At 48.2% G+C, this 17,468-nt stretch overlaps 1 protein-coding gene across 1 annotated transcript in view; it reads left to right on the forward strand.

Moving 5' to 3' along the window:
* FA2H (fatty acid 2-hydroxylase) overlaps positions 1-17,191 on the forward strand; it is a 94,466-nt gene extending 77,275 nt beyond the window's left edge. The window contains exons 2-7 of the mRNA XM_088476783.1: positions 1,288-1,380; positions 7,801-7,943; positions 10,792-10,898; positions 11,779-11,951; positions 15,351-15,603; positions 16,672-17,191. Of these exons, the coding sequence (XP_088332909.1) occupies positions 1,288-1,380; positions 7,801-7,943; positions 10,792-10,898; positions 11,779-11,951; positions 15,351-15,603; positions 16,672-16,748 (846 nt within the window). The 3' untranslated portion in view covers positions 16,749-17,191. The remainder of the gene's footprint in view (positions 1-1,287; positions 1,381-7,800; positions 7,944-10,791; positions 10,899-11,778; positions 11,952-15,350; positions 15,604-16,671) is intronic.
* Positions 17,192-17,468: the final 277 nt, after the last annotated feature.

Below are 17,468 nucleotides of genomic sequence, written 5' to 3' on the forward strand. Positions count from 1 at the left end.
TGTGCACCTGCTGGATGACCTGGGAAATGTGTCAGTGAGTAATGAATACACCTGTGCACCTGCTGGGTGATCTGGGAAATGTGTAAGTGAGTAATGAATACACCTGTGCACCTGCTGGGTGACCTGGGAAATGTGTAAGTGAGTAATGAATACACCTGTGCACCTGCTGGGTGACCTGGGAAATGTGTCAGTGAGTAATGACTACACCTGTGCACCTGCTGGATGACCTGGGAAATGTGTCAGTGAGTAATGAATACACCTGTGCACCTGCTGGGTGACCTGGGAAATGTGTAAGTGAGTAATGAACACACCTGTGTACGTGCTGGGTGACCTGGGAAATGTGTCAGTGAGTAATGAACACACCTGGGCACCTGCTAGGTGACCTGGGAAATGTGTCAGTGAGTAATGAATACACCTGTGCACCTGCTGGGTGACCTGGGAAATGTGTCAGTGAGTAATGAATACACCTGTGCACCTGCTAGGTGACCTGAGAAATGTGTCAGTGAGTAATGACTACACCTGTGCACCTGCTGGATGACCTGGGAAATGTGTCAGTGAGTAATGAATACACCTGTGCACCTGCTGGGTGATCTGGGAAATGTGTAAGTGAGTAATGAATACACCTGTGCACCTGCTGGGTGACCTGGGAAATGTGTAAGTGAGTAATGAATACACCTGTGCACCTGCTGGGTGACCTGGGAAATGTGTCAGTGAGTAATGACTACACTTGTGCACCTGCTGGATGACCTGGGAAATGTGTCAGTGAGTAATGAATACACCTGTGCACCTGCTGGGTGATCTGGGAAATGTGTAAGTGAGTAATGAATACACATGTGCACCTGCTGGGTGACCTGGGAAATGTGTAAGTGAGTAATGAATACACCTGTGCACCTGCTGGGTGACCTGGGAAATGTGTCAGTGAGTAATGACTACACCTGTGCACCTGCTGGATGACCTGGGAAATGTGTCAGTGAGTAATGAATACACCTGTGCACCTGCTGGGTGACCTGGGAAATGTGTAAGTGAGTAATGAACACACCTGTGTACGTGCTGGGTGACCTGGGAAATGTGTCAGTGAGTAATGAACACACCTGGGCACCTGCTAGGTGACCTGGAAAACGTGACCTGTTTGGGGTCCTGAGGACCGAGTTTGAGAACCACTGGGATGGTAGATTGTATTGGTAATAAGTTGGTCTATGGTATTGCAGTAATGTGGTATACTGTATGTTATTAGCAATATTACTAACACACAATACTTATGGTTTTCCAACTCTTACTCTCTTCCAGCACCTGAGAGAGCGAGTAAAACAGTACACGGCTGCACCGAGCCACGCCAGTACCATGGCCGGAGTTCAGTTTAAAACCTTTAATCCAGAGACGGTAAGAAGACCACACATATTGCTCTCTAGGCCTCACAGATTGCCATTCATTATGGTGCCGGTTCCCTACTGCTTTCCAATAACCACGTACTGACAATAGAGCATTATTTCAAGATTGCCAACTATCCTGAAAGTCATATTGTAATACCAGGGGGGAGTTTTAAGGGCTGGATGGGGTCCCATGTGCAGCATTCTGCTCCCATACCTGTTCCTGGGTGGCCCTGTTTTTCCAGTGATATATTGGTCTATGTACTAAACCTTGGAGAGAGATAAAGTACCAACCAATCAGCTCTTTACTGTCATTTTTACATTTACAGCCTGTAACATGACAGTTAGGAGCTGATTGGTTGGTACTTTATCTCTATACAAGGCTTAGTACATAGAGCCCATAGTCTGAAAGATGGCGCTTGCGCAGTAGAGAGCACAGACTCTGGCACAGCGCCTAAAGGCTTTGCTGCGCCTGTGCGGAGCCATCTTTCAGACTATATCGCCAGATAGATGGCGCCTCCGGAACAGTATAGAGAGGCTTCCAGAGTGGCGATTGGGGTCGCTGCAGGGTGAGCGACGCAGGGCCCCCTGGACTCGCATACATCTGATGGATACGCCACTGTGTAACATGTGACTGGATGCTGGGGTCAGGGGTCACACAGTCTCTGGTGCACAGAGATCAATCTAAAACTTTACCTACTACACCCAGCACTATTATATCTGTATAATGTAATATTCAGTACATGTAAGGGAGTGACTGACTGTTCGTCCCTATGTATGTATATACCTATATACATGTACACACATCTACATACATACTGTATAATATAATGTCTGTGAAACACTTGGTTTAAACAAAAGAAAAAAGTAAATAGGGAGATGTAAGGATTAGGCAGGATTGGGGTTTGCTCAACAGGAACCAATCCGGACTTGCTAATAAGAATACACCAAATGGTCCCTGTCTGTCAGTCGCTGTGCGAATAAACCCTCGCCATCAGTACCATCGCAGTGTGACTTATGTGCATGCGCAGTTTAAAAAAAATCGTCCATTTTAAAAAAAACTTCGGCATTGCGACTGTCTTTGAATCAGGCCCTGAGACATACAGTACCCACCTCTACTGCTAAGGGCTTATTCACACGCTGCCCCTCATGCCAACTGATTACTTCCTCCCACTCCCGCCTCCAAGATTTTGCCCGTGCTGCTCCCGACCTTCGGAATTCTCTCCCTCTTCCCATCAGACTCTCCACCTCTCTACAATCCTTCATACGGGCTCTCAAGACCCCACTACTTCATCATAGCCTTCCAGCTCTCATCCTAACCCACCTCATGCTCTTTCCTCCCTATCTACCCCATCTGTGTCACCCCTGTCTGTCTGCCCTTCCCCATCTGTGTCACCCCTGTCTGTCTGCCCCTGCCCTTTCTGTGTCACCCCTGTCTGTCTGTCCCTCCCCTTCTGTGTCACCCCTGTCTGTCTGTCCCTCCCCTTCTGTGTCACCCCTGTCTGTCTGTCCCTCCCCTTCTGTCTCACTCCTCCCTGTCTTCCCCTTCTGTGTCACCCCTGTCTGTCTGCCCCTCCCCTTCAGTGTCACTCCTGTCTGTCTGCCCCTCCCCTTCTGTGTCACTCCTGTCTGTCTGCCCCTCCCCTTAGAATGTAAGCTCTCACGAGCAGGGCCCTCTTCCCTCATGTGCTTCTCCTTACTTTACTTTCATCTTACGCTCTGTTGCATATGTGGGTATAACACTAATTATTAATGTAGCAATGTATAATATCCATGTCCTCGTCCTATTTTGTATTGTACTGTACTGTAAGTCGCTTGCCAAATGATCTGTTTATGTACCATGTAAGGCGCTGCGGAACACTTGAGGCACCATATAAATAAAGGATAATAATAATAATAATACTGCGCACACCTAGTACAAAAAAAAGTTTCAGGGGAATAACTCTGCAAAACGCGTTTACGACTAAACCCAGCACGAGGCTCCATATGTCTAACTGTGTGATACATCGCTCAGCTGCTTCTCACAATACCTTCTATTACACCATATTCAACAAACCCTCACTAACTATGATCAACAATAGGGGATAGGTATGTAATGCCCGGTGTCGGGATTCCTCCTGTCACAATACCAACGGTGGCATCCCGATTGGTTGGTATCCCAACAGGGATAGGGTAAGTATACTTACCCTTCCTCCCCTAACCCTAACTTCTTGTAGCCTAACCCACCCCACACCCTAACCCTCCCCATTAGTGCCTAAACCTAAGTGTCCCCCCTTTGTGCCTAAACCTAACCCTCCACTCTTAGTGCCTACCCTAACTCCCCCCCCCCCCCAGTGGTGCCTGACCCTAACCCTCCCCCCTAGGGGTGCCTAACCCTAACCTCCCTCCCCCAAAACCTACCACTAACCCTGCTAACTTACCTACCCCCCCTCGTTCGGGCACGCTTCCTCCTGGATTCCGGCGTCAGAGTTAAGATTGGCGTCGGTACTTTGAATCCTATCTTAATTCCCTTGTCGGGATTCCAACGTCGGGATTGAAGGTCTCATAACTACATCCCAATAATGGCTAACGTTGTGTAATCAGACCCTCACATCATCCAGTCACTACGGTGTCGCCAGACGTGACAGATGATATAACCTATACCTGGGCCGTTCTGTGTGATTGTGACTATATACTAAGTGACATTAGATTGATGATAAAGATTTGAATTATTACTATTATTATTGTACCCTTAATACGGGCAGCCACACGATTCAGTAACGGTTTACTCTGCCCCATGCCACCACTATTAGTTTTTATATATCACACAGTTCTAATTAGAAGATAAGAATAGATTGTTAGCACAAGTGCCCCGTAAGAAGATGCCTTTTCCTTCTCTGTATGTATATAATATTCCGCTGAGCGTCACCCACAAGCTACTGACACAATTTATCTTACTGTATATATAAAATGCATTGGTCTGTCTGTCTGTCCGTCTGTCTGGTTTTGCATTCGGGCACCCCTGCACCGATTGGGAAGAAACCAATGTGACCTGGTCCAGTTGGAGCCTGTTCTCAGTCTTCCACTGGATGGATTTGGACAAAAACATCACAGAGTGGTAACATTAGCCCAGAAGTCATTCTAGGGGGGTTGGGGTCCCAGTCGGACCTCCCGTTGGTGTACGCTGGGCAGAACTATGACCCGGGAAGCCTGTTCTGGACCTTCCACTGGATGGATTTGGACAAAAACATCACAGAGTGGTAACATTAGCCCAGAAGTCATACTAGGGGGGTTGGGGTCCCAGTCGGACCTCCCGTTGGTGTACGCTGGGCAGAACTATGACCCGGGAAGCCTGTTCTGGACCTTCCACTGGATGGATTTGGACAAAAACATCACAGAGTGGTAACATTAGCCCAGAAGTCATACTAGGGGGGTTGGGGTCCCAGTCGGACCTCCCGTTGGTGTACGCTGGGCAGAACTATGACCCGGGAAGCCTGTTCTGGACCTTCCACTGGATGGATTTGGATGAAAACTTCACAGATTGGTGGCAATTGGTCAGGGATGCCTGATGGAGTGGTTGGGGTCCCGATTGGACCTCACTGCGGAGTGAGCCGGGCCGGACTTGCGTTTGAAGAGCTACTAAGCTGCTAATTATTTTTAAAATGTTGACCGTTACATCCAACTCATTGATAACTTAACAATTTGAAGATTTAAACCTGGGTAACGACGGGTACTTCAGCTAGTTTTAAATATGAACAAAGTCTCAGGGCCTCATTCAGAGGCGGTCGGAGGATGTAAGTGGTCGCTCAGAAACTGGGCGGCCACTTGCATCCTGACCGCCCGCCTCTGTTGCGGTCGTTAGGCTGTTAGCTCTAACGACCGCTAGGGTGATGGTCGCGATGGTCATTGACCATCGCGACCATCGGGGCTTACGACGAGACCCTAGGGTAGGGTCTCACTTGTCGTAAGCCCCGGAGAGCTTCTGGCTCTGTCAGAGCCGGAAGCTCTCCACTGACATCACTAGTGATGTCAGTGGGGCCTCCCCCAATCGGCAGGCGTTCCCATGGGAACGCCTCCGTTTGGGCTGCCACCCCCCCGGCCCGCCTTCCAAACGGGGTGAGCTGTCAATCAACATCGACAGCTCGCCCCCTTTGGAAAGACCCCCGCTACGACCGGCGCTGTCGGTCGTAGCGGGTCTCACGCATGCGCACCAAGGAGCCGGCTCCCTCGTGCGCATGCGCACTAGACAAGCATCCAGGCGGTCGTAGACCGTACGGCCGCCTCTGAATACAGCCCTCAGTCTCACAAAGCGATTTTGTTGCATTTGATTGCGACTGAGACGCACATTTAAGCTGAGTCGCACGGTACCTGACGCACTGAGAAAGGCCGCTTGGTGAGACTTCAGCATGAGTGTATAAGGACACATCTGTATAGGAGCGCACGGGGTGAGTACAAACCGTACCCTTTTCATATAGGGATGTAATGAGGTACAAAGTGCCTCATCAATGACATCACTACCCAAGCCCTGGAATGGCGAACCAATGGCAGTGATTCTCGACCTCGGCCCTCAAGGCACACTAACAGTCCAGGTTTTGGTGATATCCAGGTTTGAGCACAGATGGTTAAATCAAAATAACTGAGGTACTAATTAAGTCACCTGTGCTCCAGTATGGCTATCCTCAAAACCTGGACTGTTAGTGTGCCTTGAGGACCGTGGTTGGGAACCCCTGACCTATGGCGAGACCATCAACAACAAAAGTGTGCATCCGATAACTAAGCGAGGGCTGCGGTTCTCGTGTCGTCATTCAGGAACAGGTGAGACGCAAACAAAGGACATATAAATAGATGCCAGCGTTGAGTGGCCGAGAACGGAATAAAATTGTGCGGTACAGTATGTAGATCAAACACAAAGCTTTCCTCCCATAAACTCCTATACAAATAAATCTGCGATGCACAATGGCGGAAGTGGTTAAATCTGCCGTGCATGTCACATGGACAGATGGTCCTTATTGGGTCTAAGGGTCATGTAGGATGTTGACGATAAAGCACAATGTGTCCTAATCCCTGTTACAAGAACCGTAATCTAATGCCGTACATTCACTAGGAGTCTACACCTCAGGCGTGGCCTTACATGATAGGAGTTGTAGTCCAGCATAGTCTGACCAGCGTAACCCTGATCTGATGGCAGTATAGTAACTCACTGGGCTACTTCAGAGAGTGTCCCAAACCAGACGTCATTTATTTATTGATCCTACGCTTCCGCCAGCGAACAGACCTTTCACCCGGACTCTGGCTTCCAACTGCCAACAAATCTTTTTGCAAGCTGTAGAGTTGAAAGGTGACCCGACGCGTTTCTTCTTTTAGGTCACATCCTCAGAGTGATAAATGTTCTGAAAATTATAGTTCACTATTCTACTGGCTTTTGGCAGAAACTTTTAGCATACGGTATATTTATGTTGCTTCTTACCTATTTACTTGTGAGTTGGAGATTTCAGTTGACATGTATCGATTCAGTTTGGAAAGATAATAGGCTGGAATGTCACAACTCCCCCCCCCCTCTAATCTCTTTGTTCACTACATGCAGCCACAATGACTGTGTAAATGTGTAAAGTTAGCGCAGTATAAATCAGAAGGATTTAGGCCGGTTCTTAAAGTTTGTGAATTACCCCTAAATGCTGAAAGTCCAAAACCTAATGTAATTAATGGGACTTGTGCCCCTCAGTTTGTGACAAGTGCTGATTTCACTTGGTAATTAGTTTACTTCTGTATGTTGCAAGGAAGACTGAGATAGTCCATTAAACACACTGGTCCTGATTCAGCAAGTAGTGCAGTTGCTAATACGCACGCAATCGGCCGACTGTTGCATACCGCCATGCTTATGCATCACTCTGCGCGTCCATGAACTAGCCATGGAGATCGGGATTGCGATTGCAGTGACTACACAGAACCATCGCAGAGTGTAACAGGAAGTGCCGTTTGTGGGAGGTGACGGAGGTGTAGTCGGCGAAACACAGGCGTGCCAGTGCGTTCAAACACCGTTGCATGGGCGTGCATAAATTATCCACTGCGATGCCGTACGCAGCCTGAGGACTCATAGTGTGCGTGGAAGTTAGCGATTCCTGAGTAAGGTCAGAGCTTGTGCCAGTGTGCGTGAGGCTGCGATGGTACTCCATGTTTCAGGTTGGTTTCGCAGTCTTGCTAAACATTACGGATGTGTGTAAGGTAAGGTGGGCGTCCCTGTGTAGTGCTGCGATGGCATTGTGATCGCAAGGAATTAGCATACTATCGCAGTTGAAGTGCTTGCGCAATCACTATTGCATTCCGTTGCAGTTGCGTTCCGTAATGGATCAGGCCCCCTGTCAATAATGTACACAAACCTTTGTACTATGTATGAGGACGGTGCTTGCAGATCACCTACACTTTTAGTGTGTGACGATATAATTTCCTCTTTCAGGATTTGGTGGACTGGGAGAAGCCCCTGCTTTGGCAGGTCGGTAACCTGCGGGAGAAATATGAAGAATGGGTGCACCAACCAGTGGACCGGCCCATACGGCTCTTCCAGTCCGACTTTGTGGAATGGTGTTCCAAGACTGCCTGGTAAGTGGTCCTCTTAGCTGTACATCCCATCGTTCCCAGGAAGCCTTTTAGACATGAATTAGATACCTTCCAACAACAGAGGTGACTAGTATCGGGCAGAATGTGAATTGATTCAACCACCCGCACCTCCCAATCCGTAAGCCACAACGGTAATGGGGATCGTCCCACTAAACTTCAGACTCTTTACAAACTGCAGGTGACTCATCCTCTAGAAGTCATCGATCTACATGAATGTACAATTATTAGTAGTGTGGGAGACATATTAATGCATTGATGACAGACAAAACTTATATACCTTTGTTTGTGCCTCTCTTACATTGTGGCAGCGAATGTGACCTGTTACGAGGACTTTCCTAGGAGGTATCACCCTGCTCTTATCTGCAGTGCAAACAAAGCCATTTCTTAAGGTGGTTACACACTATACAGATATATCTGCAGATGATGGTCATTCATACACACTGAACGGCCATCATCTGTGTCTGGCTGCGGGTCCAGGCGACCAGGAGGTGTGTCGGGGGCTTGTCCCAAAGACGTTCACCGACATATCGCGGGTACACATTGGCCGACGGGTAGCAGATATATTGGCCGATCAATTGATTGGCCAATATATCTGTCAGTGTGTACCCGGCATTAGACAGTGGAAGTCTATTATTCATATTGGATTTATGACATTTGGTGCTCAGGACCTCACACTGGTCACATTTCCCAGGTCACCCAGCAGGTGCACAGGTGTACTCATTTCTCACTGACACATTTCCCAGGTCACCCAGCAGGTGCACAGGTGTAATCATTACTCACTGCCACATTTCCCAGGTCACCCAGCAGGTGCACAGGTGTATTCATTACTCACTGACACATTTCCCAGGTCACCCAGCAGGTGCACAGGTGTACTCATTACTCACTGACACATTTCCCAGGTCACCCAGCAGGTGCACAGGTGTACTCATTACTCACTGACACATTTCCCAGGTCACCCAGCAGGTGCACATGTGTATTTATTACTCACTGACACATTTCCCATGTCACACAGGTGCACAGGTGGTCATTACTCACTGACACATTTTTAAAGATCCACAGTTGGAGATAATTATTTCACTTGTGATTCTGTGAGGAGACCTGGAAAACATGCACTGTTTGGGGTACTGAGGACAGAGTTTGAGAACCTGTGATATAGAGACTCGTTACACATCAAAAACCTCTTTTCCATGCTATACCCTATTTTTCCCTCCACATCTGTAGTTTCTCTGGGTCCGCATCAGTCTCTCACTTTTTACAATCTCCCCGTCTCTCCCCCATTTCCTGTTACCTTTCCTTTGTCCTACTTTTAAGTCTGACAAACATCATAAGTGAAGCTGAGGTACAGGACGGACACAGTAATTTGCTTCCAAGATACGGGAACACGCCTAGGAGCTACACGCTAATAGCTCTGATTCTCCTCGGAGCAGTTTCACGTGTGCATGCAGATCACCTATAGTCAGACTTGGTTTTGTCTTTTTTGGGTGCGCCGTTCGGGGGGTTATGCTTTCAGTTGAGCCCCCAGTCATCATGGTGCGTTTTGGCAATGTAAGACCTATAAGGCATAATTCATTTGCGTTCAAACACCTCATACAGCCTATTAATTAGTGATGGTATGAAAAAGTGACCCTGCTTCTGCGCAGGAGAAATCTCCTCGCAAAACCCAGGATATGATAAAGTCTTTGTAGACATATCCCAGCAAACAACGACTTCTGCGACTGTTCACAAACAATCGCTCCCTTGTTCCCATCTGCATTTTATGCAGAGAAAGGATACATTCCCATTGCTGCACAGCAAGAGAGATTCCTATTTCTTATACTTCAGAACTCTCCGAAGAGCCGTCCGAAGCCATCTGACCCCATCATATTTGCACTGAGACCGATTTCTCTCCATTCGGAAGTGGAGAGTAAAGATCTGTAGGATGGGAACAGATGGGACAGTTTGGTTACTCCCATGTTTCAGTAATTTAATGAGCATAGAATTCACTAACGATTACGCATGCGGTTCCACAGCGATAGCATGCAAATTCATTGCGATCGCAACGTCGCTGCAGCATAACACAAGGACGCCCACTTTACCTTACACACATCCGTAATGTTTAGCAAGACTGCGAAACCATCGGGACAATCGAGTACCATCGCAGCCTCACGCACACTTGCCCAAGCTCTGACCTTACTCAGAAATTGCTAACAACGCACGCTATGAGGGCTCAGGCTGCGTAGGGCATCGCAGTGGATAAGTTATGCACGCCCCTGCAGCGGCGTTCAAACGCACTGGCACGCCTGCGTTTCCCCGACCGCCCACCCTTCAGCACCCACAGATAGCACTTCCTGCCAATCACTGTGTGATGGGTCTGCGTAGTCCCTGCAGTCCCGATCGCAGTGGCCGGCTCGCACACTGCCATGCATGCGCAGAATTCAACAAACGGGCAATTGTGTGCATAATTGCAGTTGCGATCGGTAGTGAATCAGGCCCTCCATCTACCAGGATGTATAATGGCGGCAGCTGCTGGCTATATTACCTGAGCACTACTCATAGTAATGATATCAGAGGGTGCAAACTCAACACAGTGACCAGTCCAATAGTCAGGAGGTCTATAGATATTTATGGTTTGTTACGGTCACATCTAGCCTCAGAATTAATGTTACTGAAACATACTAAGGGCCATTAAAGTATTATTGTACATTTATTTCTGTCTGTGATTCCACACTAGCATCGTCAGGACTATGTATATCCCGGAGTCACAGGTTCAGGACCTATGGAGAACCTGTTAGTAAAGAATAGATTACGGCTATAATACCACAGAAAGGTGACTCTGCTTCTCCCCGTCCAGGTACATCGTGTTGGCGGTTTGGGCTCCAGTCGTCATCTATTTAACCTGGTATTGTCTCACAGAACTGTCTCGGGGGGAGACCAGGCTTTTTGCATCATTCACCAAAGGTATGTAATGTATCTATCTATATACCTCGATGCCAAGGTGGGTGGTATGCCGGGTACAAGTCATACATTGGCCATAGGGTGGGCTACAAAGAAGTTTTATAATATATAGTAACTGGAGCATGTTATGACCATTGAAATCAGTGGCAATTCCCATGGCACCAGTGGTTTGGCGGAAGACCGTGGCCAGAGCTCGGAACCCAGACTGTAGATGAGGATAAGAAACACTTATTAGCTAAGATATAAGCATACAGTACCTGCCAACGGTTCAGATTGGAAAATCGGGACAATGTAGGCTACAATCCCTCATCTACCTGAACAGCTCCTCTCCCCACTGGCCATTTGGGCATGGCCACACCCAGTTTAGATAGGGCAAACCCATAATGACTTCTGAATATAGAGGCAATTCCATTCACCGCGATGTGAGCGCAGCTGGATTGGTCAGGCGTAGGCACTCTGCGACCCGGTTCTCACACCACATAAAGTAGCGCAGGAAACAAAGGAAGATTACCTACCGTATGAAATGGTAATGTGTACAGCCGTACATTGCGCTGAATTGAAGGAGTGTATTGGTGGGTAAGCAATATATCTAGCAGCAGTGGAGGCTCCACAGGTGAGGCTGTGGCGCCGTCCAAAATTCAGATAGAGGAGCCATACCAACTGCCAGTGAGTCCTGGCCGGCGAGGCTTGGCATCGTTTGGGGTGGCAGTTGGTGTGGCTCACCTATTTGAATTTTGTACTGTGCTGCCGCACCACTTCTGGGGCCGCCACTGTCTGTCAGCAAGACTCTGTTCCTGGAAAGTTATGTGATTTGTGTAAATAAAGTTCTATATTACTGTAGCATCCGTCCAGCTGCTCATTTCTGCAATCCTTACCTCGCCAGAATACTCGATCCCTATCCCAGTCTTGCTCTTCTTTCCGCTCTTCTTCGCTGGGATGATGGTCTGGACTCTCATGGAATACGGAATTCACAGATATATATTCCACATGCACCCTCCCGCCAGCAACTACTTCCTCATCACCCTGCACTTCATGCTGCACGGGCAGCACCATAAGGTGAGGACGTTGGCGCGCGCCAGTGGACAATTGCTGATAACAGAGGTTACATTGTATGTGCAAAACCATGTGATGCTTCCGCGCTGTACAAGGTTTTCCTGGCAACTGTCAGGAAGGTGCAATTATTCTCATTACATAACTTTAATGTATGGATACAGGACCTCACTCAGAGCCGCTCGCAAAATGCGAGCGCTCGATCTGAATGAGGGCGGCCGCTTCTAGGTGAAGAGACCACCCACAGCTTTAGCGAGCGGCCAGGTTGATGGTCGCGATGGTCAAGACCATCGCGACCATCGGGGCTTGCGATGAGACCCTTCTGGTAGGGTCTCGTCTACCGCAAGCCCCAGTGAGCTTTCGGCTCTATTAGAGCCGGAAGCTCACCACTGACATCACGAATGATGTCAATGGGGCCGCCCCCAAATGGCAGGCGAGCTGTCGATCACCACCGACAGCCGCCCCTTTTGTAGTGAGTCCCGGAGCGAGAGAATTTCTCGCTCCGGGGCTTGCGCACGCGCAGTGCGGCAGCTGCGCGTGCACAGGGCCTCAACATCGACCCGCTTGCGAGCGCATAGGCGCTTGCGAGCAGGTCTGAATGAGACCCACAGTTTGGATCAGGGATTGGCTGCCTACCCGCCATCACGGTCTGAATAGCAGAGCGGGGCCCTTGGGATGGTAGCCTCCAATTGCTGGAATCTGTCACCTCTGGCACAGAAAGACTGCTTATGTAATGTCACAGATACCGGCCCTTCCCTATAGAGCGAGAGGTCTGCCAGACTTTGTACAGAGCAGATATTATATCTAATGTACAGGGGAGGGGTAATTAGCGAACAGTGATTACAACTTAGTAACAACTGACTTGAATTTCAATTAAAACATTTTGTATTTAAGCTACAAAAATGAGTTTTAGAAGGGAAAAGTCTGCACCTCTCAGAGAAACACGGACGTTCCCTAGACTGTAATAAGCGCACTCTGAAGTACCAGCAAAGAGGACAAACAGGGCATTTTAGGTGATAAAGGAAAAGAAACTTAGCTTTAAATTGTTTAAACTAAAAAAGGGCCTGAAAAAAACAAAAAACTAGAAATGTGAATAGGAAATCAGGATAGCAAAGACCAAAGCAGAAAAATGTACAGTACGATTCCAGAAAGTGTCACAGATACATAGACAGCAAGAAAGTGAAATGTATAACAGATGCACTAAGCCTTGAAAAGTGATAAAGTGGAGACTGATAAAATACCAATCCATCAGCTCCTGTCATTTGTCAAAGCCTGTAAACTGACAGTTAGGAGCAGATGGGTTGGTACTTTGGCCCTGATTCAGAGCTGAACGCTCTGAGCAGAACGCTCGCTCTGAATCAGGGCCCTCCTCCAAGAAAATGGAGTGGCCTCCTGGCCGCCCGCATAGCTGTGGGTGACCACCCACAGCATATGCGAGCGGCCAAAAGATGGTCGCGATGGTCTTGACCATCGCGACCATCGGACTTGCGACGGAGACCCTGCGGTAGGGTCTCCCTGCCACAAGCCCTGGAGTGATTTTGGCTCTATCAGAGCCAAAATCACTCCCACTGACATGGGAACGCCTCCGTCTGGCAGGCACGCCCCCGGCATGCCCACCAAAGGGGGCGTGCTGTCAATCAACATCGACAGCACGCCCCCTTTGGTGCGAGACCCGGAGCGATGAAAAGCCTGTCGCTCGTCGGGTCTCGCGCATGCGCACGACGGAGCTCCCTCCGTCATGCGCAGTGGGGAACATCGACCCGCTTGCGAGCGGGTCTGAATGACCCCCTTTATCACTCTCCAGTTTATCACTTTTCAAGGCTTAGTACATCTCCCCCTCAGGCACTAAAGGGTGAAGTAGGAATAGTGTAGGACTGGGACATGAAGGCCCCACCGGGGGAATGCAGTGTTAGGGGCCCATGGGTGTGGCCAGCCAGCAGAGGGGGTGTGGCCAGCCAGCAGAAGGGGTGTGGCCAGCCAGCAGAGGGGGTGTGGCCAGCCAGCAGAGGGAGTGTGGCCAGCCAGCAGAGGGGGTGTGACCAGCCAGCAGAGGGGGTGTGGCCAGCCGCCACAGAGGCTTGGATAACCATTAGGCAAATCTTGGTGTAGTTTCTATAGAAGGGAACCAAGCCCCCATACAGATCAGTGGTCCTGCTCTACCAGATAACTGACTGTCTTTAGGAACAATCTATAATTGGACGTCTGGAACCTGAAACCTAGATGAGGGGAGTGGGTCCACAAGCAGTGGGGCCCACCGGGGATTTCCCCTGTACCCCTGTGGGCCAGTCCAACCCTTTGTAGGAAAGATAATAGTACTGAATTGAGAGAAAGCTGATCTTTTCCATACTGTAGGTTTCTTTTGTCTGTATTCGCAGAAGGACAGAATAGCAGGAAATAGTTTGCGCACGCCGTTAAATGTGACACGTCTAACGCTTGAGGAGCCATCTTATGTGTATACAAGGTTATGGCCAGATACAGTACCCACCGATTCTAAAGGAGCTGATTGAGACCCGCTCGCTAGATGCATTCGCTCGCACGATGCGTATGCAAATTTCGACGCAGGGCGATCGCACAGCAAGGCACTAGCACGCCCACTATGTCTTAGAGTGCGATCGCATTGTGAATGCAGACGCCCACCAGCCTGTCTTAAGACGCCCACTTGCGCACGTCATCTCTACAAAGTGTATGCAACCACCGGTACATCGGGTAACATCGGATGCGATCGCAGCGCTTGAGGTTGACCGTACCCTACTGCAAGCTCTGCGATCACTTCAGTGTAAAAACCAGCCGGGTGACGTGTACTATGAAACGGCATTAGGACACTCAGGCACGCCTGCGTTCGCACCTCCACTCCCCCGTTTCTAGTGGCCAGCCCCTGTCACCACCCACAAACGGCTTCTCCTGTCACTCACTCTGCTGGGCTGTCTATGCGCAGCGAGCGAACGCATTCTGATCTTTCGATGTGGTTCGCGCACGCACACTGCAATGCGTACAAATGCACAGACTGCGAAAATCGGGCAACTACGAGCGAACGCATCTTAGCGAGCGGGTCTGAATCAGCGCCTGAGTTCAGTCATTCATGGACCTCCATTTCTTATATGTATGCCCTCTCCCATAACTCGGTCAGTGCCACGAGATTGGTGTAAAGCAGATGTTGCTCCTTTCCTAAAGATTGGTTACACATGCGCACGAGGAAATTATACACCCGCCAACACTTCATGGACTACACTGTGGAATTTTTTCTGTTCTTTGTATTTCTAGCAGATTTTTTTGTGGTGTTTTCCTATAATTCTGTTTTGTTGTCACTGTGACTATGTGCAAATGATGGAGGTGATCACTATAACAGCATTTTAGTTGTGACTCTGGGGCACCATTCACCATACTTGTTCCTCATTCATCTCCTAGGCTCCGTTTGACAGCTCCCGTCTGGTGTTCCCTCCAATCCCGGCATCTTTTGTGATCGTACCCCTATACGTTCTCCTGCAGATAGTGCTTCCCCCCGTCATGGGGCTCTCCCTCTTTGTCGGGGGCCTTTTTGGATATGTTGCATATGACATGACACATTACTACCTTCACTACGGCTCGCCTCCTAAGGGGTCCTACCTCGCCTGGCTCAAGTCTTACCATGTGCGTCATCACTTCGAGCACCAGAAGACAGGTATGTGGTGGAAGCTTCATATTGGTTTACCCGCTCCCCCCATTTTACACCTCCTGAGTTTCCTTATTATGGGACTTTCCATCAGTGATGTACTATGAAAGGTGGATGGGGTGCGGTAAAGCATGTTTCAGTAAAATTATACCTCATTAAATCAAAACAATAATTGCATCTGCCCAACATACAGTGGTCTGTGTAGGAACCTGGGGCTGGACCATCGGATTATTATACAGATACTCTCCAGTGAGGGAGGACATGGGGCCCTTTGTAACCTGTGACATGAAACACTTAGGGGGCCCATTTATCAACAAGTTTTATCATAGGCAACAAGTTTTAAAACTCGATGCGTATGATAAAGGTGCTCAGCCAATCAGCTCCCAACTGTCATTTTCCAAACAGATGACAGTCAGGATCTGATTGGCTGTAGCACCATTTATCACACGCATCGAGTTTTAAAACTTGTTGCCTATGATAAAACGTGTTGATAAATGAGAAGTCCCATCTTCTGTTTGTGTCCCACTAACGTCTACTCTTACCCTCATATTGTGTGTGTGACAGTGCCACTTCCTGTGCCCGCCGGTGCCCCTAAATCTGTCTGCTAGAGCCCATCCAAAGATGAACAACCACCTACATTAAACCGATAAATATATAACATTTAGACAAGGTATGACAATGTCATTTTATGAATAAGATTTGACTGGATGAACAAAAACAAAGGAAAACGTGCATATTAAACGAAATTTTGGAAAGCTAAAGACCATCTAGGGATTAGCAGCTATTTAACAATGTACTGACCTTTAGGTTGCTTGGTTCTTTACTACATTCATGCCAGATGCCTCAGAACCCAACCCTCGTCCAGGCCACAATCAATGAGCGAATCCTAGAAGGGATGTAGACTATAGGATGTTAGTTGACAGATCAATGCTGCTTGGCCAATGCACTATCTTTAAACAATGCTGCAAGATGACGCAAAACCTACAGTATTTCCATGTTGTTGGCTCTCTTTGCACAATTGTTCTATGGCAATAAGGTTCCCGGTTACTAACCGCCCTCGTCTCTTCCACCATCTAGGTTTCGGCATCACTAGCACTATATGGGACCGTCCGTTTAATACACTCATCCCTGAAGATGCTATTAAGGATTACTAGGTTTTATTCGCTTCAAAGAATCACTGCGTTGACCCGGAAACCAGCTGACCGCACGCTACCTACTGGGGGAGGAGAAAACCATTGTATTTCACTTCTATTGTATTTTATTTTTCCATTGATCCCAGAGAAGAACATCAGCAGGAATTATTTATTTAAGTGTAAAAGATTGCTGGCGGAGAGAACTGCGTGGAGGAGGGAGGGGGCGGGGCAAGGGACCCGTTATCGCACTCTTGCACAGTCTAAAGAATCCTCTAACAACGTGGGGATGAGGGGAAGGGCAGATGTTGACGTACTGTAGCCAAGAATATATGGACTCCTTTTAAAGAAATACCAAAACGGCACTGACAGCTAAAATGTTAACCCACCACGTGAAATGTGTGCTGTAAAATTCATAATATGTACAAATGTCTGAAACAAATAAATTAACTTTTCTTTTCTTTTCATTTTTTTACAAAAAAAAACCCCATTCTTCTGTTTCAGTTATGTCTCACCTGTCATAAGGAAAACTCAGGTCTCTCTAAAGCCAGAGGCTACGTTCCTACACCAAAATAAGACTTTTTAGAATGGACATTTTTGTTATCAGCAATCACAGTAATGTAACAAGACCGGGCCAATGGCATTTTGCTTGATGTGGATCGATCATAGTTTGGTTCAGGGATGTAACATTTTCTGAATTCCACATTTTTTACTTAAATTGTGCGCAGAAGCAGCTCCCACCAT

The sequence above is a fragment of the Taudactylus pleione genome, unplaced genomic scaffold, assembly GCF_031769625.1.
Source record: "Taudactylus pleione unplaced genomic scaffold, aTauple2 ptg000194l, whole genome shotgun sequence".
Lineage (NCBI taxonomy): Eukaryota > Metazoa > Chordata > Amphibia > Anura > Myobatrachidae > Taudactylus > Taudactylus pleione.